At 40.7% G+C, this 25,347-nt stretch overlaps 1 protein-coding gene across 1 annotated transcript; it reads right to left on the reverse strand.

Moving 5' to 3' along the window:
• Window positions 1-11,086: 11,086 nt before the first annotated feature.
• Window positions 11,087-23,757, reverse strand: PRDM7 (PR/SET domain 7). The gene is made up of 10 exons (XM_015593139.1): window positions 23,689-23,757; window positions 23,263-23,386; window positions 22,801-22,980; window positions 16,037-16,111; window positions 15,281-15,391; window positions 14,809-15,080; window positions 14,344-14,411; window positions 13,296-13,489; window positions 12,803-12,867; window positions 11,087-11,428 (listed from the first exon to the last, which is right to left on the reverse strand). The coding sequence occupies exons 1-10, from the start codon at window positions 23,755-23,757 to the stop codon at window positions 11,087-11,089; spliced, it is 1,500 nt and encodes a 499-aa protein (XP_015448625.1).
• Window positions 23,758-25,347: the final 1,590 nt, after the last annotated feature.

The following is a 25,347-nucleotide window of genomic DNA, read 5'->3' on the forward strand; positions in this document are numbered from 1 at the left end:
AATAATTTGAGAACAATAAGTGTTAATTCTTCATCGATTGTTTGATAAAAGTCCCCTATGAAGCCATCTAGTCCTGGACTTTTTTTTTTTTTGTCTGTGTGTGGAACATATTGATTACTGATTCACTTTTATTGGTAATAATCGATCAGTTTAGATTTTTCATTTCTTCTTAACTCAGTCTTGGGAAATTGCATATTTCTAGGAATGTATCAATTTCTTCCAGCTTGTCCAATATGTTGGCATATGATTTCTCATAGTATTTTCTTATAATCCTTGTATTCTGTGGAGTTCATAGTTATTTTTCCTCTTTCATTTCTGATTTTATTTATTTGGTCCTTATTTATTTGGCCCTTCTTATTTATTTGGCCCTTTTTCTTTGATGAGGCTGTTTAAGTGGTTGTCAATTTTGTTTATGCTTTCAAAGAACCAGCTCTTAGTTTCATAAACCTTTTGTATTGTTTCTCTAGACTCTATTTTATTGCCTCTCTGATCTTTATTATTTTCTTTCTTTTTCTTGTTTTTTTTTCCCCCCTATACTTTTTCTTGTTATTTTAAGTGTAAGGTTTGATTGTTTATTTGAGCTTTTTCTTGTTGCTTGAGGTTGGCCTGTAATGCTATGAATTTCCCTCTTAGGACTGTTTTTGATGTTAAATTTAAGGGGCTGTATTTTCATTTTTTTTTCTTTTTGTCCCTAGGTATTTTTTTTTATTTCTATCTTGATCTCATTGCTAACCCATTGATTTGTTTAGTAGCATGTTATTTAGCCTCCATGTGTTTGCATATCTTCTCCTTTTTCCTTGTAGTTGATTTCCAGTTTCATACCATTGTGATTAGAGAAGACGGTTTGATATGATTTTAGTCTTCTTCAACTTACTGGTATTGGTTTGTGTCTAATATGTGATCTATCCTGAAAAGCATTCCCTGTGCACTTGAGAAGACTATATATTTGGCTGCTATGGGGTGAAATGCACTGAATATATCTATTAAATCCATCTGGTTAGTATGTCTTTGAGGCCCATTATTTCTTTCTTTATTTTTTTCTGTCTGGCAGATCTGCCCATTGGTGTTAATGCAGTGTCAAAGTCTCCTGCTATGAGTGTATTACAGTTGATCTCTATTTTCTGTCAGTTAATAATTGTTTTATGTAAGTTGGTACTCCTGTGTTGGATGCATATATGTTTGCTAGGTTTATGTTTTCTTGATGTATTTGTTTTAAAGTTCTATTGGATGAGTATAAGAATTGCTAAGCCATCTGTGTAATTTTTTCATTTCCATTTTTATAGTGTATCCTTTTCTTGTTCCTTTCAGTTTGTGTGTGTCTTTTGACCTGAAGTGAGTCTCCTGCAAGCAGCTTATGTGAGGGGCTTGTTTTCACATCTATTCATCCACTGTATCTTTTGTTTTGAGCTTGTAATCTTTTTTTCATTTGAAACAATATTTCATAGATATGTAGTTATTGATATTTTGTTATTCTTATTTTTCGACTTTTTCTTCTTTCTAGAGAAGTTCCGTAACATTTCTTGAAACACTGGGTTAGTATAGATAAACATTTTTATTACTGTGTGTGTGTTTTTATGTGTCTGTGTGCATGCTTGTGTGTGTGTGTGTGTGTGTGTGTGTATGTAAATTACTCTTTCCATCTTTTGATCTGACATGATAGCTTTACTGAATAGAGTCATATCACTGAATATTTCCCGCCAATCCATTCTGGCCTGCACAGATTCTGTAAAAAAGAAAATCGGCTGACAGTTCAATGGGAGCTCCCTCTAGGTCAATAATTGTTTTTCCCTTGATGCTTTTAAGATTTTCTCTTTGTCTTTAACTTTGACATTTTAATTGGGATGTGTCTTGGCGTGAACCTACTTGGGTTCATTCTGTTTGCAATTCTGTGCTTCCTGGTCTTTATACATCCATTTTCTTCAACCGGTTAGAAAATATTTCTTTCATTTTCTTGATTAGGTCTTTAGATTCTTTTTCTTTCACTTTTATTCTCTGGTACTCCTATGATGAGACTATTTTCATAATTGATGTTTTCCTAGAGGCTCTGATACTATATTCCTTATTTAAAACCTTTTGTTGTTGTTGTTGATAATCTGATTGGCTGTTTTTACAACCTTGTTTTTTAGACCAGTAATTTAAACCTCTGCTTTACCTCTCTCCTGTGACTCATTCTAAGGTATTGTACAATTCAATCATCACAGTTTTTTTTTTTTTTATTTTATGAGTGGTTCTTTTCCATGGCAGATATGTATTTTATTATTTCACTTTATTTATTTTATACTTTTACTTTTTCTTATCCATTCTTTGTTGCAGTTCTGTTTCTTGAGCATCTTTATAACCAGTATTTTGAACTCAGTTTTGAACTGGTTGCTGGGTTTATTTCGTTTAGTTATTTTTTTTTTTAATTTTCCCCTGTTTTTTCTTTTAAGACATTTGCGTCATTTTACTTTTAGCCACACCCCTGTGTTTCATGTCAGTTGTATGTGGATGTGCCATGTATTCTAGTAATAATTGAGTGGCCTGATGTTGTAGGTGTACTGTAGAGAAATAAAAATTCCATTAGTGAAATGAAGGCACTAGTGGGAAATAACATTCTAATGAAAAAGATGATGGAATTATCAACCTGAAAAACAAGATAGTGAAAAGTAACCTATCAGAATAATAAAAATAAATAACAAGGTAGCAAAAAATGGGCAGCTCATCTAAAGAGTCTCTGGGATAACATGGAGCACACCAACATTCGCAACAATGTCATACCTGAAGGGGAAGAGTGAGCAAGGAGTAGAAAAGCTATATGAAGAAAGAATGACTGAAAACTTTCCTATCTTGGTTAAGGAAATAGGTGTACAAGCTTCCAAATCTCAGAGTCTGAAAAAAAAAAAAAGAACCGAAACAGGCCCACAACAAAACACATCCTCATTAAAAAGGCAAATGTTAAAGGTGAGGAGATTTTCTTAACAGCAATAAGCCAATGGCAGCTATTTATCTTGAAGGGAGCGCCCATAAGACTGTCAGCTGATTTCTCAACAGAAGATTTTCAAGTCAGAGGAGATTGCCAGGAAATATGCAAAGTGATGAAAAGCAAAGAACTTATAATCAGGATTTCACTGCCCATTAAAGTTATTATTTAGAATTGAAGGAGAAGTAAAGATAAGCATCTATGTTTATTATCACTAAATGAGAATGGAAAAAAATAATGAGTATTACAAAAAACATTAAACAAATGTTAAAAATAGAAAACAACATCAAAAATAGTAAAAAGAAAATATGGAAAAGAAAAAAATCTTACTACCAAAGGCATATAGTAAAAAGACAAGATGAGCAAACTATAAACCTGGTACAAACATTAAAAGACAAAAGTAAAAACTTTGTGAAATTACAATGTAGAATAAATGATACAGAAAACATTCATACATGATAGGTAAAAAATAATAACGAAAAGTTAAACATGGAAAGAATAAATAAACTTTAGACTAATTTAAAATGTATTCAAACTTAAATGACCATCAACTTAAAACAGACTGCTATAAATATAATTTGATATAGAGGAATCGTATGGTGTTGTGTCCAGAATAACCAGACCCAACTTGAGTGTTCTTAACCAGGAGACAGTTTATTAGCCGGCGGCTGTCCTTGCAAAGGAGCAGCCTCGAAATGCCAAGATACAAGGTTTTTAAGCCCCAAATCCCATTCCTCATTCTGTCTTAAACACAAAGGTCCATCTTTCTCCTATTCACTACCTGTCAACCCACTGGCCAGGTGTGCAAGCGGGAAGTACAGAAGCAGAAAGCTTGTGTTAGAATGTTATGTTCCTATGGGTGATTGTCTATGTTCCCATGGACAATAGTCGGTGTTCCCATGGGCGATGGCCAAATAGTAATTTTCAGCTTATATACAATTGATTATTTTTCATGCCACGCAAGCAAGCAGGGTTACACAGGCTAAAATTGGCAGTTAGCGTATGAGCTCATTGTTACAAGTTTCATGATTAACAGAATGTGGTTAGGGGTTCCAGAAACTAGGCCTAAGTTATAGACTTCCTTTTTCCAGTTTCAGGTTTTAATTATTCTTTAACCCTTTCACATTTCAGCAGGCCATTACAATGGTAATTACAAATCAATGATCTGAAGGGAAATGTAAAAAATAGAGAGAAATAAACCCAAGCATAGCACTACGTGTCATCGATGCTAGAGAGAAAAGAGCAAAGAATTAGAAAAAAACAATGAGAATTACATAAAATAATCAGAAAAAGCTATAGTATATTCAATAATTCCTTGAAACTTAAAAAAGATAAAACTAAATGTTCCAATCAAACTACATGAATGAAAGGATTAAAAAAATAAAACCTCTCTCTCTCTCTCTCTCAAACATACATTTTTGTGTCAGACACACACACACATATATATATGTATATATATGTGTGTGTGTGTGTATGTATGTATATGTATGACAGCGCTCCCATATATATATATATATACGTGTGTGTGTGTATATATATATATATATAAGAATGTATATATATATATATATATATATATATATATATACACACTACCTATAAAATACTCCAATAAAACATATATATATATACTACCTATAAAATACTCCACTTCAGATCGAAAGAAACACAGAGTAAGAATAAATCAATGGAAAAGGATATATCATGCAAATGAAAGTTGAAAAAAAAGATGAGCCAGAATAGAAGTACCTATATCAGACAAAATAAACTGTAATAGAATTGCTATAACAAGACACGAGAAAAGAAAAAAACTACTTTATATTGATAAAGGGGTCTATACAACCAGAAACTTTAACTCTTGAAAGTATATCCATACCCAAATAGAAGCACCTACATATTTAAAACAAATATTGCTAGACATAAAGCTGGAGATCAAAAGTTAAACAATAATAATAAAACTTTAGGTCCCCATTGACATCAGTGGATGCATCACGAAGACACAAAATGCACAAGGAAAAATGTGGCCTTAAATGATGTCTTAGCCAAACAGACTTAATTGGTCTTTTCAGAACATTTCAGTAAAAAGAATTAGAATATACATTCTTTGTAAGGGCATATAACATCTTCAAGATAGACAACATGTTACACCACAAAATGAGTTTTGAGAAATATGAGATTGAAATTACATCAACATTCTTCTCCAGTCGCATTGGTATGAAACTAGAAATCAATCACAATGAGAAAACTAGAAAAGACATAAACACATGAAAACCAAAATAAGGGCTACCTACTAATAAGCAAGTTAACAATGAGATCCAGATAGAAATCACAATGGATCTTGAGACAAATGAAATCATGGAAACACTACAGCTCAAAATTTATGGTACAAAGCAGTTAAAGAGGAAAATGTATGACAATACGGTCTCGCCTCAAAAAATTTCAGTCGGAGTTACCTCTTAATCTAAATTAACAGAAGGAAAAAGAAAAGTCCAAACTGATTAGAAAGAAGGGAATATGAAGATTAGGGTGGAAAATATTAAATTAGCATCTAAAACCAACAGAAAAGATAAGTGAAAGCAAGAGTCAACAGTTCTTTGAAAAAATAAATAAAATTCATAAGACTTTAGTCAGAATAACTAAGAAAAAGAGAAGACTCAATTAAATAAAATTAGATAAAAGAGAACTGACATCTTCCCCTACAGAAACACAAAGGTTTATAAGGAAAATACCATTAATTATATGTCAACAAATTAGACAACCTCAAAGAAATGAATAAATACCTTACAACCTCAAAAAAAAAAAGAGAATAAGTCTCTTAGAAACATGTAAACTTCAAACAAATAATCAGTAAAAACAAAAAATTGGACCTGATAAATAAATACTAATGAAACTGAATCTGTAATCAGAAAACTTTAAACAAAGGCCTAGATCAGGGGCTTTCAAGGTGAATATTATAAAGCAATCAAATAAGGTCTAAGACCTACTATTTTTTTAAATCATTCCAAAAAACTAATAAGGAGGAAACTGTCCCTAATTCCTTTTTTGATGCCAACATGTGCCTGATTGACAATACCTTAGGTTATTAGGCTGGACTCTGGCAAACTTGCTGTCTGGTCCTCTGAAGGACACGTGTCTGAAGCTGCCGGCTGGACAGGCACAGCTAGGTGGATGGGGCTGAGTGAAGATGTGTTCCGTGGTGTTTGTGTGGTGACCGTAGAGGAGGCAGGAGTTCTGGGTCCCTGTGGGTGTGGCTGTGGGTGCCATGTGCCCTTGCCAGGGGTGGGAATGTGAGCTGTGTGCAACTGCAGGAGTCTGCACCCCGTTGTGAGGGTGAGCACAGGGAGCATGGCTCAGGGACCTCAGACCAGCTCTCCGTCTCCTAGTGTGTCAAGGTGGGTGTGAGGGTGGGTGTGAGTACACACATGCTCACAACATACACACACACACCTTTGTTGTGTCTCTGCTCTTTATGGGAGAGGAGAGAAGATGGAGGGGAAGAGGAGGAAGGGAAGGTGCAGATGCAAGGAGCACTAGTCACGGGTTGTACTTTCTAGAATCATACATCACTGGGGTCCAAGTGGCTGGTGTGAGGGGGGGCGGCTGATACTACTTTGGTGACATGATCCTGGTTAGGTGTCAGTCGCAATCCCGGTGAGCTGCCAGATCCCACGTCACTTTCGTGATCCTGGCTAATTGCCTGAGAAAAACACCCACATTGGACCCTCCCTAGATGGCTCTGTCCTCACCTTGCAACATGTGTGTAATAAGTGGAACTGTGTGGGGGATGAGAGAGGATATGAGCATGAGCACAATTTCCGGCCGCTGACCCCCAGTGGTCGTTGATAACACTCTTTGTAAAAGGGATTAAGAAATGGGTTCCTACGGCTTCCTCCTACTATGGCTGGGTCTCAACCACCAGAGTCCTGAATAGCTGAAAGGCACACCTGCCCTTCCAAATGCGTGCTTCCCTGGGCTAAGCAAAGGCCAGCAAACCATGAGGACATAGAAGCCTTCTTGACCCCTGCTGGCCAGGCCCCACCTCCCCAAGATCCTCTCTCAGCCCAGAGCCAGTAGAATTCTACCCTGGGCTCCACCATCCCCTACACCATTCCCTCCACTGTGCAAGCCCCCAGGAGTCGGTGGGCTAACAAAGCAGACAAGCAGCCAAGAGGTCTTATTACCCCCTCACCTCACCCACGCATACCCCGAACTAAGACCCGGCATAGCCTTATCCCTGACCATCAGACCCATGCCTCTGCTGGGACAGGGTTCAGCACAAAACTATGGACCACACACCCAAGAGACAGGCATCCCTGCATATGGCCAGGAGCAGCAGGGTCTTGGAGTAACTGATGGTCCTGCACTTCAGTTGAGTGGGCCTGGGAGAAGGGGCTGCAGCTGTGTTGGCGAATCTACCAGGATCCCAGCACTGCGTATCCGGCAGGAGTCAGGGATCCGCTGCAATGAGAAAGAGCCTGCTGGTCATGAGGGGTGAGGCACACAGCTGCTCCTGGGCTCCAGCCCTGAGCCATTCCCCCAACCTCTTGTCAGGTCCCCCTGAGTCTTCAAAGAGCAAGTGTCTCTGTCTTTAGTAAGGCATGTGAGATCATTAAGTGGGGTTCAGCTGGAACACCTGCTACCTGCTGACCTGAAGGGAGATCCTGACAAGGGCCCCAGTCCCCATGGGAGTGACACTGGATTCATTATGTATCACCATTTAAAGGAGAGAGTAATGTTCAGATACACCTCCACTATGCGCTTATTGAGAATATGGGCATTGTGCCCCTGCCATTCTCTGTTTGAGTCTTGACATTTCTCTCTTGGGATGAAAGGACAGAAACCAAGTCTTCATGTACAGAGTGGTGGGTGTCAATTTGTAGCAGGCCCAGCAACAGAGCCTTTCCAGTTCAACAGAAGTTTTATTTATAGGCTACCTCTCATTGCAGAGTGTGGGTTCTTTGATCAGATGGGTCTGGGTTCACATCCAGCATTGTTTGAAAAATGTGTTATCACCTTCTCATGACTTATTTACTTTGTTCTCACACATCCAGTTGGGCCAAAATCATGGTCTCTTTTTCAGAGATGCTAAACACAGGTAGGTCACATGTCTCTCCAACCTGTTTGGCTAACTGTTACTAATCACTGTCGGGGGAATGCTCTCAGGAACAGACGGCCTTCCTTAACCTGCACTGCATCTCCTGAGGCAAGTGTCACTGCTGCCTATGATTTGGAGGATGGGCACAGAAAGTCCCAAGTCCATTCACAGGACTGAGATAAAGGGTCACTTTGGACTTCAACCCAAGGTTCACTGCCTTGAGCATGTCCCTGGATTCTAGACCAAGGACCTGACTCATTTAGCCTGATAGAAATCTACTCAGATCCCTGGGAACTAGACATACAGGTAGACATTTGTCATTACTCCTCCTGGCTGAGTAGGGCCAGCCCATGGAACCCAGACCTGTTCTCTGGGCTTCATTTAATCTCTGTGAGTACTGAATATTTAGACCTAGGTTGGAGCCTTTTTAGAATAGCCAAGTCATATGGGCCTGTGTGGCCTGCAGGCTTTACTCAGAACCTTCCCAATGCCTACGGTGTGGCATAGGGCTGGTTAAGAGTGGACATATGGATTCTGTGCTTCTGAGCCATTGTGGACAATATCTGTGAATGGAAGGCCAAGAACATCCGTCATTCTCCATGGGTGCTCTGCTCATAGCACGTCCAGCATCCCATCGGACTTAGCCTAATACAGGTAAGTTTAAACATACAATAACTAAAATGTTGGGATGATGACAGTGCTGCAATAAACCTCTCTGGGCCCAGGTACAAGGAAGTGCATTAGAGAAACTATGGTGTGAGGGACTTTGTGAACACCTGTGCAGATGAGGCCGTGCAGAGGCTCAGAGACTCACTTACAGCTGTCCCCAAAGAGAGCTCATAGCAGGAGCGGGTGAGGTCCTGTCTCACAGGTTACTCTCAGTACAGCCTTTTGGGGAAGGAGGTTCTAAATCAGCCCAGGCTCAGTGGGAAGGGTAGTGGCCTGGAGGGAGGTACATGCTTGCCTCCCTGTCTTCACAATTCCTTTACATGGCAGCCGAGTCTCTAGAGAAAGCAGTGAGTCTTTGCATTCTCTGAACGTCTGGGCTAAAAGGTTCTTACCCTCCCTTCATGTCCATTTGTCCAGCACTGAAGACCTGGAATACGTGGGCACTGGGAGCTTTTGAGGAAGACGCCTGAGTTCTCACCCATCGTCTGTGCTGGATTCTGTCTGTGCTGACTCAGCTTTGACTATCAGAACAAAAGCCGCTTATCATTTCCATGTCATAGATTAGAACACAGACACAGAGACATAGAGTATCTTACCACAGGTCAAACAACTGGTGAGGGCAGAGCTGAGAGTCAAACCCCCTGTGGGCCCATCTGGAGTCCACATGCTGTGCACCATGAGATGCTGGCAGTGAAGGAACAGCATGGAGAGTGAGGAGACCAGGGGCCCAGACTGAGCCAGGCACACGTTCACATACATGCTCAGCTCCCGCCCAGGCTCTAACTTGGAGAAAACCAGGAGAGTTGCTAAGAGAAGCAGAGTGAGGAGGACGGGGTGCCTCCTGGCAGAAAAGTCCATGCTTGCTAGCAGTTCAGGGAATTCCTATCCCCTAAGAGTCTTTCTCAAATCTTAGACTTCTCAACCTGGGCAGTCCCCTAACTAATCTGACTCCAGGCTTATGCCTTTCCAGGTGCTGAGATTCTACGGCTGAAGGTCAAAGTTCTCTGTGGCCCCTTTGTTTTCACTGACAAGGGTGTAATGAGGTTTGTGAGCTTCAGAGTTGTATGGAGACAAAATTTATTAGAACAGGAGACAAAAAATATCATGGAGGTTGATTCTGACATCCATATAGCACAAAACAATCTGTCTCTTGACAAGTCGTTAAATTGTTAACTGGTTACTTTTTCACTCATTCACTTTTGCAGAGGTTAAGGAGTCAGGAGGCCCTCTCTGAAGCCTCCACAGAGCTGGGTTATTAAGACTGTGGAGCTACATTTGTCTGGGGGCTGCCGAGATGCAGTTTTTTGCTAATGACTAACTCACACTTCCCACTAACACAAGACTTCTCCCCTGAGTGTGTCCTCTGGTGTCTGCTCAGATGGGACTTTTACTGAGATGGGAACTCTTAAAACTTTGGGTGCATTGTCTATAATTACAGCGCTTCTCTCCTGAGTGTGTCCTCTGGTGTGTGCTTAGGTTGATTTTTGAATGAAGCCTTGACCACAGTCCCTACAAACAAAGGGGTTCGCCCTGCGTATATCTTTTGCTGTTGATAATTCAGTGTGAAATCAGATCTTATCACTAAAATTCCTTACAAGCTAAAGGCTTCTTCCCTGAGTGTGTTTTCTCATGTCTGAGGAGATTTGACTTTACACTGAAGCCTCGCTTACACTCCCTGCAAACAAAGGGCTTCTCCCCTGAGTGTGTCCTCTGGTGTCTGACGAGATGTGACTTCACACTGAAGCCTCGATCACACACGGTACAAACAAAGGGCTTCTCTCCTGTGTGTGTCCTCTGGTGTCTAATGAGACTTGACTTTTCACTAAAGCCTCGCTCACACTCCCTGCAAACAAAGGGCTTCTCCCCTGAGTGTGTCCTCTGGTGTCTGATGAGATTTGACTTTACACTGAAGCCTCGCTTACACTTCTTGCAAACAAAGGGCTTCTCCCCTGAGTGTGTCTTCTGGTGTCTGATGAGACGTGACTTCACACTGAAGCCTCGCTCACATTCCCTGCAAACAAAGGGCTTCTCCCCTGAATGTGTCTTCTGATGTCTGATGAGACTTGACTTCACACTGAAGTCTCGCTCACATTCCTTGCAAATAAAGGGCTTCTCCCCTGAATGTGTTTTCTGGTGCCTGATGAGACTTGACTTCACTCTGAAACTTCGAACACACTCACTGCAAACAAAGGGCTTCTCCTCTGACTGTGTGCTTTGGTATCTGATGTGATGTGACCCATCATCAAAGCCTTGCTCACACCCTTCATACTTGACTCTTACAATTTTTGATTTTCCTACTCCCAGAAATAACTTGCCCATGTCCCCTGAATTCACTTTCTGGTCTGTGCTGGGCTCTGCCTCCATCATTCTCTCACATTGCTTAGAGCTCCCCATCTGTCCATTGTGGGGTTTAGAAAAGGCCCTAGAAATCTTCCTCTGCCTGATCCTTTCAAGTAAAAGTTTGGACTTTTCTTTGACCTCTTGACCTTGAGCTTTGTCATTCCAGCTGTGTGGGTCAGTATGCTGCTCCTGCTGCTGATTCTGACTCTCTGGGCAGGGCTCCTCCAACTGCGGCTGTTTTCTCGCAGGTGTTCCTGGAGGGTTTTGAGAGAGATGACTGTGTTCCACATGCTGGTGGAGCAATTTCTGACTGGAGAATGCCAGAGAACAGGATGGACATGGATGGATCTCTGTTTTTGATTCTGCTAAAAGAGAAGGTTTTGGTCAGGGAAAATATTGACAAAGCTGCTTGGGACATATGCTTCCTATCGTAGTAAGACTTGCCCACTAATTACTTTGATTGTGCCAACAATTCAAGCTCTGTTTCCCACAATGTGTTCCTCTACAGTCTATCTTGTCATTCCATTTTTATGCACTACATCTTCTTCAGAAACCCAGAAAGCCCAGTTGAGGGCTTTTCCTACCTATGGCCCAGAATATGAATTTTGAAGTTGTATCCGAAGCAATTTTGTTCTTGAAAATGTAACTTCAGTTACTTTTCCCCCCACAGGCAAGTATCTTCTAAATCATGTTAAAGAGAGAAGCGGGGGAGGGGGAAGAGAGAGAGAGAGCAGAGAGAGAAACTACAGGCCCTAAAATGGTGTCACGCAGGCTAATAGTCCTGAAACCAAACCTAGATTTTGGACCCCATCTCTAATTAGTTTCAGCCTCTCCCGGAAATTTAATGTCCTCTGCTCTCATGAAGAAACTCCATTTCTGGTGACTTATGCTTGCTTCAGTTTGCCTTATTATCTAGGTTGACAGATTATAGCAGGGTCTCCAACCACCGGGGTATAGACTGGTATTTGTCCATGGCCAGTTAAAAACAGGGACGCACAACTGGAGGTGGGCAGAGTATAAGGCAGCGGACCTTCTTCTGTTTTTACAGCCAATCCCCAGCACTAGAATCATCGCCTCAGCTCTAGCTCAGATCATCAGGCATTAGATTCTCATAAGAGCACCGAGCCCTGGCGCCAAAACAGTTGGGAACTTCTGGTCTCTAGGACTGTCACTCCCTCTGCTCTACCTATGTCATGAATTGCTTCTCTTTCAGTTTTCCGGAGATCATAAAGTAGCCTCACACTAAGTTGTCATACTTGATGTTACATTTGGTGTTAGTCCACTCCAAATACAACAGGAAATCATGTTGTACAATATATCCCCAATTTCACTTCCTATAACCCTGATTCCCATTCATCTTCATCCAGTCTGCCATCCTCTGTCCCCACATTTCTGAGGGGATTCCCCACTGCAGCCTATTTCCCAAAAAATCACAAAGCACAATCTTTAGACAGAGACCATGTCACACCAGCTGAAAATGGCACCATTGTCCCTCATCACGTAGGACAATGTGATGTGCGTTAGCTGGATCATGGGCTCTACATTCCAGGCTGTGAAGCATCCCTCCAACCACCTTTTTTACTTTCCATGCTGAGACATTAGAGGTCCTAAAACAGAATGCCTCTTTCTAAATCTACCGGATGCTTTGCCCACAGGTGTCTGTAAGTGTTCTCTCTTGAGGGAGCCCGCCCAGTGGCTGATGTCATGCATGTGGGTGCACCTTTGCTTACTCCCTTCACCTTAAGCTGCTCAAGAGTATGATTCTGATCATCATGTTCACAATGAATTACTAGCTCTGGGAACCCTGTGTGGCACAGAGCAGGAACTTATATGACAACTAACTGAAATGTCAATGAGTGCATATTAACACACATATTTCATTTAGAAATATAAAGGAAAATAACAAGAAACAGCAGAAATTTTCAGAAAAATTTGCTTTGTTGACAGAGCTGGTAAGTATTGAAAAATTGTTTCTGTTCATTGATTGTTTTTGCCTCTAAGGCTATTTATACTATATACTGTTATATAATTTTAGCATGAAGTATTAAAAAATTAGAATGATAATAAAAATATAAAATGTGTTCCTATCAATGGCTTATGAAATAAATCTTTAATTTCTGAAGCATCTGATTTGAAATTTTACTAATTTTAGACCAGATTTTACTCTACTTAAGAATTGGACAATGAAAATTTACAGAGAATTCTCCTTTGAAGAAGAAGAGTGGAGCTCACCTCCCCCTGATACTAGCTTTCTTTTCTTCTTGCTGCCCCAGGTGATACCCAGCTTCTGGCCATACTCGTCACCATACCAGACCAGCAATTCACAGCCCGGCCTGATGACCCGGCAGGTTCGGTAGAAAATCTGCCTGTGATACTGAAAAGCCAACAGGTTCTGCTCTTCATCATCCCGGGCACAGTTCACATACCTACGTTAAGACAGGTGGGAAGAAAGAAAACCACAAGGGATTAGTTTCTCCACCTGTCAGATCCATGTCCAGTTCATCATCTGATGCCTATGGCCTTCATGTTCTGATGTCGCCCACTGCCGACAACATTCTTGGGAAACCTTCTTTTCATACCTAAATCTCTTTTGCAATCTCCAAGTACCGCTCACAGTGCTCATCCTGACTAGAAAGTTTCCCTTGCACTTGAAGTCTCTGTCTCAGCACAACACAGAACGATCACAGTCCATTCTCATTCTCTAACCCCTGATAAAACAGAACAGGGCAGGACCACTACCACTCTGTACCTCCTTCTACTATAGGCTTCACAACCCAGTTCTAGTTAGAATGAGGTCAGGATGCCTTGCTGTCCTCACAGGATAAAGGTCCATTGTTTTAGGTGATCTTGGCCCTGTGCCCTTCTCACAAAATAGGAAAATTATAGCTAAGTGTTTCTAAAATCATTTTTGTCATGTCTCTTGGGACATGAGTTTTAAGCTCTGGAGGATAAAATGGATTCCACTGTCTACCTGAAATACAGTAAGGGCTAAATAAATGTCTGTTGCATAAAGTAAAGTGTGAATCCAAGGTTCACAGTGAATCAAGCCTTCTCCAGGAATTTTTAGTTTCTCAAGTTTATCTAGCATAGAGATTTCTATTTTGAAATCTCTATTTTATCTCTTTAATTCTCAATATGCTCTTCAATAGGAAAGAACACTGAATCTGGAGAAAAGAGTTAAACAGAGGCCTGGAGGAACCACTGAGGAAAGCACGATGAAAAAAGTGATATGGGCTTGTCAGAGATTTTCCTCTGGGACATGTACACTTATGGGCCTTACCTCATCCAATTGGCACGGGACTCATCCTTCCCATCGACATACTCATAGCAGTTTCTCGCTTTCGTGATCTGAGGATCAAGAAAAGACGCGCAAGTCTTTTTTTGGTGAAGAAGTGGCAGTTAGAAGAAGTATTTAACTCTACTGTCATCAAGCACTTCTGCCTGCAAAGATTCCACTGTCAACTGTATCCACATGATGTGCTTCTTACTCATCAACTACACATCAAAGTCAGCTGCTCAAGCAAGAGCACAGAGGCAGGAGCCACTCCTGTGTGTCTGTCCCACTGAATCACTCTCAACCTCTGATCTTTAAGCAAGAGCACATTGTCCAAGCACAATCCACTCTGTGTACAGAGATACCACATTATCCCCATCTGCAATCTAGCCTGCAGGAAGTGAGGACCCGCCAGTTCACAGAGGGGAAATGAGAAGCCCAAAGACAGGGGAAGGGGTCACTGCTTCTCACCAGCCAGGAGTATCCACTGTTGGCTGCCTCTGCATCCTCTGTGACCTGGCCCTCATAGGGGCCAAAGAGCAGACCCAGTGGTAGATCGGACGCCTCATTCCAGACTCCAAGCCCAGCCTCAGGGATGCCCGATGGCCCGATTCTCAGGCCAGGGGGCAGAGTGAGGGCTGAGCGGTTGGGATGCCCCATGTCCACCTTACTGTCCTTTACAAATGTGGGGGGCCCATGGGCAGTACAGCTGTCGACAAAGAAGTTCTGACACTTCTCACAATCTGGAGGTGAGAATAAGAGAGATTAGGAAAGGTGTCATGCATGTCCCTTCACGTGAGAGCTCAGGCACAGCCCAGGCACTCACGTCACTGAGGCTCAATCCTATACCACACATCGCCAGAGGGAGGAAATGACTGGGGTCAAGTGACCTGATGAAAGTATAGTATCAAGATAAAACAGCTTTCCTCCGAGCGTCACTTACACAGGTAGTCATCATCCTGGGGCTCGCTGACCTCTTGGTACACATGGCCCGTCCTTTCTCGGAGGCTATACATCTTCACTTCAGTCCCCTTTCTTCTGAGTTCTAAGTTGGAGAAAGGTAAGTGAGTGAGGTTGGGGTCTGGAGTGCTAGTGCTTGTTTTGCCAGAAAACATGAAATTTCCTACCATCAAACTTTCACTAGCCTTTCTGTATGCCCTGTATTTTTTTTCACCTTAAGTATTGGTCAAGAGAGACTAAGACTTCACACTGACTGCACATGGCTGATTCAATTTTAATTTCTAGCTCTTCCCATTTATAGGTTGAACTTTCCAATTGTTCTATTTACAAAATGGTTCATCTACATATTCACTTATTCAGAAATATTTCTTGAGGGCAAATTATGTGTTAGGCATTGAACCAAGGCATGGGCATGCAATACCAAGAAACTATGGTCACTGTTAATATCACATGTGGATTTTTTACGATAATTTGCCCATGGCAATCTTTTTCAATTAAACTTAATGCTTTCAAACAAGGACTTGGTGTCTTTATTTTTACTGTACAGATTAGCTTTGGGGAACTCAGAGAATTCATAAGATTTGCCCAAAGCCCCAGTGCTCACTTCAAGTCTCAGTTTAGTTTAGTTTAAACCCACCCCTAGCCACAGTCCACCCCAAATACCCAGGCCATACTAGCATCCTTTCCAGAGGACTTAGAGGAATGAAAGTTCTCAAATTATTTTCTCTTCACCAATGTTCATTTGAGTGCTGTTCAGGGGCATCTGCTTCTCCAGGAGACGACAGTGGTTTCTGAGCCTGTTCAAAGCCACAACCTTCAGCAAATTTGCCACTCTTTACAAACTGGGTTCATTACTTAATGGTGCCATGGACATGGCCTTCAAAATGAGTCCCACATATTAAAAGATAACATGCACTTCTTTAATACTTTAAAGCTTATGATGTCTTTTCACATGCATAACTTTAATTAGTACTTCAACAACAGTTGGAAGTACAAGGGGAGTATGAAGAGTGTGGGGGAAAGAAAGGACATATGTAGGTAGTGAATCCAAGTCTACAAACTGTGCCCTAAGGCTCTTTCCTTTCCACTTTCTCTGTAAGAGTAAGAGCGAGGGTTCGGAAAATATAACAAATAAATGGGTGGCAGAAACATATCTAGACAATGTAGAAAATGATACTAAAATCTGCATATTGCTATATCTGAGAAATAATATTTGTAATTCGATGAGCTGGTTCCCATCACTCTATCTGAATAAGGTCATATACCAGCTAATTCTCTTTAATTTCCTAGTCCATAACATACTAATTCTATAGCAGTCATGGTGAACAAGACATGTAATAATGTTTACCGAAGTGCCTGTGTGCTATTAAACAGAGTACAAATATAAAATTATATTCGTGCTTAAAACTTATCTTCTCAGTCATCCCCATAACTTATTCACAGATAGTATCTTCAGCATTTATTGATCCTGTTTTAATTTGTGCATGTGAAATCACTAATTCCAAAATCTTTCAGGGAGTGCTCAAGGGCCCTGAAAATGGCCTGGGACTTAGGAGAAAGATCAGGTGTGAAGTACCCTCTCAAAGAGCTTGCAGTGCAGGGTAGACTGGCTAAACAAATGATTCCACACCACGTGAGAGTTGTCCAAATGGAGCTCAGTGAAAGAAGCTCTTACTTCCTCCTACAGGCACGAGCATTTGGAATCAGTTCCAGAGATGAGACTTCCTAGCATGTGACTGATGTGAAGTCCTTGAGTCTTTTATCATCTGTGGTCTCAATCATCAACCCTGCAGCTCTTCAGGGATGGGAGAGGCTTCCTTTTCTTAGAGCACCGGTCTCTGTGGCTAGGGTCCTATATCCTCCTTCATCTGGGACCATCCACTTTATAAACTGCCTGTATATCAGTTAGCTTCACATAGTCAGAGGGTCTTGTGCACCTCACACTTTAGCATAGCAGAAAAGAACTGAAGTTGAGATCATCTGTCAGATGAAGAATGTAAATGCGTGCGGTAAGACAGGGTAGACTTGATAAATCTATGAGAGTTTCACCGGGTTTGTACATGGCTTACTGAAGAAACTGTGGACTTGACCATACCAATACTGATGCTGTAACCTCGGACAGGGAATCTAACTTTTTTGTGCCTCTGACACCTCACTTTTCTCATCTATTAATGGTGATGGTTATAGTACCTACCTCACTGGAGTATGAACTGGTTTATGCATGTAAAATTCTTTAGAGTGTGAAATAGGGTGAAAATAAAACAAATAGTAGCTCCTATTGTTGCTGTTATATTAAGTATTAAAATTATGGTTAAATCAGCCATTGTCTTGGAGAGACCATGAAAGAAAGGCAGCTGTTCCTAGGTTATTCTTCATTTTTCTCATCTTCCCTGATTTTGCATCCATGAAGAATATTTTACTACCAATGAGATTTTGGAAACACATATTCTGGTGCTTACTCTGTTCCACTCAAGGCCACCCAAGAATCTCTGAAAAAAAGGTGATGAAAATCAGTGTTTTGGTTAGTAAAGTTTTCTAAAATCTTATCAGAGATAAGAATTCTGCAATAGAGAGTGTTGTGTAAACAAGAAAAACCCAAGTGTCACTGGAAAATGATTTCTAAAGTATTTTATTGCAGCACTCACTAATTTTCTTAAAATGTTAAGAAAAATAGACAAAGCCTCATCTACTCTTCATCCAATGTTCAAAAGGTATCTATTGCATTTGTTTAAAAAGCTGGCCTTTCATGACAAAAATTAATACTTACAAACTAGAAAAAGGATACTACCTCTCAACATAACAAAGTTCACATACAAGAAGTCTACCTCTAAAATCATGCTGAGACTCTGAAAGTGTTTACTCTAAGAGCAAGAAGAAGGCAAAGATGCCCACACTAGCCACTTTCAATTGTCATTGTGGGAGAGCAACAGTTCCATGATGTGACCACTGTGGGTCCCTTGAATAAGATCCAGCTGCATCCAGGCTAGAACAGACTACTTCCCATAAATCCCCAGAAACAGTCTCACCGAATCGCCCCCAACCCTGATGCTGGTTTCTAGAACAGACCACTGCCCTTCCCTAGGCAAGTATATGAGGCATTTCCCCCTTATCTTTGCTAGGTCACACTCTGTACTCCATCCATGCTGCCGCATTCTGCATAACTCCTTAGCACCTGCTACATGATGTGGAGGATATCCATGGTATCTCATCTTCACCTAAGACAAGCCTCATACATAAATTCCCTTAATAGACTTCTGATGTAGGGATGAAGCTGTCATTCTCTTTCTTTGGTCTCTCTGCCCCAGGAAACTACATAACAAACTTAGAAATGGAAGCATTAGACAAGAAAAGGAAACAAAAGGCACCCAGTTGGGAAAACAAGAAGTAAAATTATGTATGTTCACAGATGACATGATTTCTTTTTTTATAATTTAACAATAAGGCATATGTATATTGTATTTTGTGTTCCCCTTATATTTTGTTACTTTATATTTGATCCCTTTTACTCCATCTACCTCTCCCCTTTCCTTACCCTCTGGTCTATTGTCCATGTCCACGAGTCTCTTTTTTTTTGTCTTGCTTGTTGCTTTTAGGTTTATATCCCACATATAAGTGATACCATGGGCTTTTCAACTTTTCCTGTCTGGATTACATGTGTAGAGAATCCTAAAGATTCCACACACACACACACACACACACACACACACACACACACAAACACTAGTAAAACTAATTAATGAATTCAGCAAATTTGCAGGATACAAAATCAACACTTAAAAGTCAGTTGCATTTCTTCAGTTGCATTTCTATGCACTAATATTGAAGAATTCAAAGAGGAAATTGAGAAAATAATCCCATTTATAACAGCACCAAAAAGAATGAAATAATTAAAATAAACCTGACAGACTCGTACACAGAAAATGACAAAACAATGATGAAAACAAATTAAAGGAGACACAAGTAAGGGCATTCTACATTCATGGAATGAACTATTAACATGCCCATACTACCCAAAACAACCTAAAAATTCAATGTGTTGAGGTAAGACTGTCTAAACTGTAGAGAACATTTATAAAAATTTATTTGAGTCAAACAGATGATATGCCTGGAAGCAAGATTTCAACAGACTGAGAAAACTGCTTCTCAGAGTGACAGTTTGCAGCCTTTTTAGGCATTTGAAATTAAAGAGGGAACTTAGGGAAGATTACATGAAGGTGAGAAGAAGTATTACTAAAATGATGTCCTCTCCTATGGATGGTTTGCTTCTGAAGTTTCTGAAAGAGACATTTCAAAGCTGTGTTGATCCAGATACACAGAAACAATGAACAGGTTTTACTTATGGCAAAGATCAAACTTTTACTAAAGAAGTTACGATGTCCAGACGTCTACTCACCACAACCTGAGCAGTTAGGAATGAATGATAAGATCACTATGTGAGGTTACTTTCAGCAGACATCCTTTTAAGCCACTCATGTAAGCCCGAGCAAATCCCAATGGCATTTTTTTTTTCAGAAAGGAAAAAGCAATCTTTAACTCAAAAAACCAAGAAAAGCATATGCAATCTTGAGAAAAATGAACAAAGCTGAAGGCCTCACACTTTCTGATTTCAAAACATAATGCAGAACTGCAGTAATCAAAGCAGCATATTTGTGGCATAAAGACAAAAATATAAATGAATGGAATAGAATAGTGAGCCTGGAAATAAATTCTAGAGCATACAGTCAAGTGATCTTTATTAAGGATGCAAAGACTACACAAGAGGAAAAGCATAGTATCTTCAACAAGAGGTGCTAGGAAAACAGAACATCCACCTGCACAAGAATGAAGAGGGACACTTATCTTACACAATATGTAAAAATCAACTCAAAATGGATCAGTAACCTAAATTAAACCTTGAAACTATAAAACTATTAGAGGAAAACTGGAAATGCTTTCTTGGATATGACGCCAAAATCACAAAAATCAAAAGCAAATATGCACAAATAGGATTACATTAAACCTATAAACTTCCGTGTAGCAAAGGAAAAATCAACAAAATGAATGGCAGTCTACGAAATTGGAGAAAATATTTGAAAAACATATATTTGGTAAGAGGTTGATATCCAGAATATATAAAAAAACTCTGACAACTCAGTAATAAAAAGACAAATTATCTGATTAAAAATTTGGTGCTATTGACTGAATTATGTCCCCCCAATTAATATACTGAAACTCTATCCTCCAACATGAGTATATGTAGATGCGTCTTTTGAGAGGTAATTAGGGTAAGAGGAGTTCATAATGATGTGGCTCTCAGTATGGTATTAGTGCTCTTGTTAAAAGAGAGAGAGAGATTTCTTTCTTTCTCTCCAGAAACATGTACAAGCAAAGGAGCTGTGTAAGCTCTCAGTGAGATGGAGACTGCCCATAAGCCAAGAAAAGAACTTAACCAGGATGACACCCTGATCTTAGACTTCCAAGCTCCAGAACTGTGAGAATACAAATTTTTGTAGCTTAAGCCACTCAGTCTGTGGTATTTTGTTATGGCAGCCTGAGCTAATACAAACAGAAAAAGATTTCAATAGACATTTCTCCAATGAAGATATGCAAATGGTCAAGAAGCATGTTGAAAATGATCAGTACCACTAATCATCACAGAAATGCAAAGTAATGTACAATGAGATATCATCTGTAATCCATTAAAATGATCAAAAAATAAAAAAAGCCCAAACAATAATAATATTGGCTAGAATGCAGAAAAACTGGAACTCTTATATGCTGCTGGTAGGAACATAAAATAGTTCCATCAATATAGAAAATAGTGTTAAAGTTTCTCAAAAATTTATAAATAGAACTGTCACATGATTTGGCAAGACAAATTTGGAGTATATATACAAAAAAAGAAAATTAAAAACAAAATCTCAAGTAAATATTTGCACACCCTTGGTCATTCCAGCATTATTCACAATAGCCAAGTTGTAAAAGCAACCTAAATTCCCAATGATATATAAATGAAGAAAGAAAATATGGTGCATACATACAACGGAATATTATTCAGCCTTAACACAGAAGTAAATCCAGTCACATGCTACCACTTGGATGAACTGTGAGGAACTTACACTAAGTAAAATAAACCAATCACCACAAAGACAAATAATGCAAGACTTCACTTATGGATAGTAAATAAGGAATGAAATTTATGGAAACAGAATAGAATGGCAGTTGCCAGGGGCTGGAAGAAAGAGAAAATGGAGAGCTTTTGTTCAATGGTTAGAGTTTCAGTCATGCAAGATGACAAAGTTCTAGGGTATTGTAACTCAATGGGCATATAGTTCACAATACTGTACTGTACACTTCAAAATTAGAAGATCAATTTAAGGCATGTATTGTTAAACACACAGATAGATATAGAAATATACGGGGTTGTGGGTTTTCACTGAGTCCAGATAAGATGTGTACATGTATGATAAACCCTCTTTTCATGCTGAAACCTTTGTAAGCAATCATGTGCTGGCTTTCAGAGCTCTTACACTTTTTTATAAGCCTGAGGAATCAGAAATACATAGATGGGGAAAGCTCAGACCCAGTCCAAGTTGCTCTCTCAAGTTGAGGCAGATTGACTTTCTTCTAAACTCTCCTGAGAGCAGAAGACATGAGCTATTAACTTTTTTTTTTATGACTGAGCTCATTTAATATATGTGGTGCTGTCTCCAGTCTGTGACATGTGGGAGACATCAGAGAAACTGAAAATCCTTCTCATAATCAAGACAAAGAATCAGATTTACTTAGGGGTAAGAAGGTCATGTGGTAAGATAAAATATGCATAAAGGAATTACGTATCTTTACATATCTTCATCATTTCTTCTTCTAAGACATTTAATACAATAATGGAAATATTATGAGATTAGTGTTAGAAAGGTCTTCGGTGGATTACAGTTTAACTAAGGTTTCTTTACTTGCCATTTGATTGGCCACATTTAGCAAAAGCTAATCTCCCATTTAAAATGATGAATTTTACACAAATAGAAAAGATTGGAGAATTTTACTGGAAAACCTAAACATCCACCACCTTCCAATCTGATCTCAACATCTGCCACATGGCTTCATGTCTTTTTATTTCTATTTCAAAATTCAAAAACAAACAAAAACCTAACTATTATAGAGCCAAGTAATCTGCCAGATCTTCCTCCTTCTCTTGTGATGATAGCTATTTTGAATTTGTTCTTATTCACTCTCAGATTTTTCTATACTTACTGCTTGGTGTGTGTGTGAGTGTGTGCGTGTGTATACACATACATACATACATACATACATACATACATATACATATACATTAATATAGCCTCTTAAAAATGAACCTAAAATATATATATATATGTATATATATATGTATATGTATGTATGTATAAAATATATAATTATTTTACACACTGAAAATCATTATTAGAATATCCCCTTAGTGTAAAATATACTGTTTTGCATCTAGCTTATTTGATGAACAAGCAAATACTGTCTCCTTGTTACCTGAGATGCAGCTCAGACCTAAACCCAAGTTAAGTTTCAGAACAGTACCTCTAACTCCTCCTGGCCCTTCTCTTTGATGCCTTGGAGTCCATTCTTCATCAGAATCCTCAATATTATCCACTTGGGGTTTGACGGCTTTCCTGCGGTGACAAGTGAAGGCCGGTCGAGGGGCTCTGAGACCTAGAAAGAAACAAAATTTTCCTGAAATGGAAAAGCTTGAAGGAGAAATAAAGCACCACAAAGCCAGAATAACTCACTCTGATGGGCAGGCAGAACCTAGAACAAGACATCCTGAGTTCTGCATTATCAGTACCAGCCCTGCGGTGACACAAAAGACCAAAATTTTCCTTCAGATTGTTCTCCACACAGAAAGAAACTGCAGGCAGATGGAACTACCTAAGAAAAAGTCAAGCTAATACAAGCGATTCATGTTTCCCAGGCTCATCTGCACCCAGCACTTACCTATGGCCTGAAGCGTATCATAGTTCCTTTTCATATTCTTGGAACGAATTTTCTCCAAGTCTCCCATCTCTGTCCATTCTTCCTTGGAGAAGTGTATGGAAACATCTTTGAATGCATCTTTGGACTGGAGAAAATAATAGATTCCATCAATAACTAACGTACTAATACAAGTCAGAAATTCTAGCTGGTTTCTCCTTCCTCCACCTGTGTGCAGGGTTTGGACTGAGACCTCTGGGCAGTCTCCTTTTTCCGATTCTGAGCAAACACTGAGTATTTTCCTAGCACCTCATTCTGTGTATACACACAGAGCGGATCACCCATCATTGGAGGGTATGAATCTGTGGTCCACTGGCTACCAGCTCCATGTCACCAGGTCCCTCACACCATCAGAACCCATTTAGAGTCTTTGCCTCCCCCAACTCTTACCTTGGGCTTACGCCCTAGCCTCCTTGTGTCTCCCACAGGGCTCTCTTCTGGAGATCTGTCAGGCCTCATGCTGCCAGGACCATGAAGGCGCCCTGAGTCTCCTCGTCCTGAGGCCAAGGTGTCTGTGCAAGGAGAAGATGTGAGAGGGGCTGACAGTGCAGACAACTACACAGAGCCAGGCCAAGTGAAGGTGTCCAGGGCCAGGCCAAGTGAAGGTGTCCAGAGACAGAAATTGTGGAGACCCCACAAAGATCTGAGTACGTGTGAGAAAGTCTGCTGATGGCCGGGTAAGACCATGTGAGCTGGGTTACATTTCCTTAGCTCCCCTGTAGCTTGGCCTGTATCAGAAAAAGCAAAAAAGACATCTGGGCCAAAATAGCAGTTTTTGGGTGGAAGCCCTGAGGACCCACATATCTGTGTTTAGGAGGAGCCCTGAGGTGAGAGGAAATCGAAGCCCCAAGGAAACTTAGATGCCTCTGCTTCTGAGAATGGGGTCAGGCTGATCATCAGCATTCCCCTTCAGAGACCAGAAATGTGTATTTCTCACAGGGGCATTGCTGGAATCCCACCTAGGGATGCTGGGAAACTCTGGCCATAAAGCACATAAAGCAGGCTCAGTTTTCATATGGCAAGGGACTCGCAGGCTGACATGAATTGAGGTCCTTCGTGCTGGTGATATTTGTGGTCTCTTGGGACAAGATTTGAGGTCTTTCAGGAGGAAGCCATTGAGAATGCTCAGGCTGAGAAAGTTGGAGATTTTCCAGGCTGATGAATTGTAAGGGCTCTCATTAAGACGCTCTAGGTTCCCGGACACTGAATGAAGCTGGGGCCTTGAAGCAGATGGAACTAAGAGTTCCAGGTCAAGGACATTTTGGATACCTGACGCTGGAGAAATCGGCCTTCCTATGGGTGCTATATGTAGGGATTACAAAGAAAAGAGATTTGGGAGTGCCTCAGGCTGAGGGGAACTGTGTTTCTCAGGGTGTTTGCGGAGATCCAAATATTACGGGATTTGGGGTTTGTCAGGACGATGAGATTTGAGGTCTCTCAAGATTAGAAGATGTGGGCTCCCTCAAAGTGACGCGATTTCGTGTCCCTCGAGGCTGATGAGATTTGGCGCCTCTCAGGGTGACTTTCTCTAGGCTCTTCTAGGCTGAATGTGAAGGTCTAATGGTTTATGAGTTTCGCGAAACAAAACTCCAGTCCCCCCTCCCAGTCTCCCCGCTTTTCTCGTCAGTTTCCCGGCTGACCTGGGTGCTGCGCAACTGGGCCCTGGACCGACGCCATGTCCAAGCACCTGCGCACTTGCCTCCCTCAAGGGTTGATAGATAGCGGAAGGGGACGTACCCAATTGTACAGTTGCATCGTTGAAAGCAGCCAATCACTGCTGAGATCGCGGGGTTCTACCCTCCAACTGCCCGATTGAAGACGTTAAAAGGGTGGGGCATGGGGCGGAGCCTGCCTGTCAGTCATGGGAAGTACTGAATCCTGGGCTCAGGGCGAGGCTGGAGGGCAGTTCGTCACACCTTATTCAGAAGGTCCCGCCCCACCCCGTAGAGATTGGCTGCCCTAAGTATCTGTCAAGAAACCGTTTGTACAGTGTGATTTTGAGCGTGCCTCGGAGAAGGACCCTCTAACTCCTTCCCTTCCACTCCACAG

Source organism: Pteropus alecto, unplaced genomic scaffold (assembly GCF_000325575.1).
Source record: "Pteropus alecto unplaced genomic scaffold, ASM32557v1 scaffold257, whole genome shotgun sequence".
Classification (NCBI taxonomy): Eukaryota; Metazoa; Chordata; class Mammalia; order Chiroptera; family Pteropodidae; genus Pteropus; species Pteropus alecto.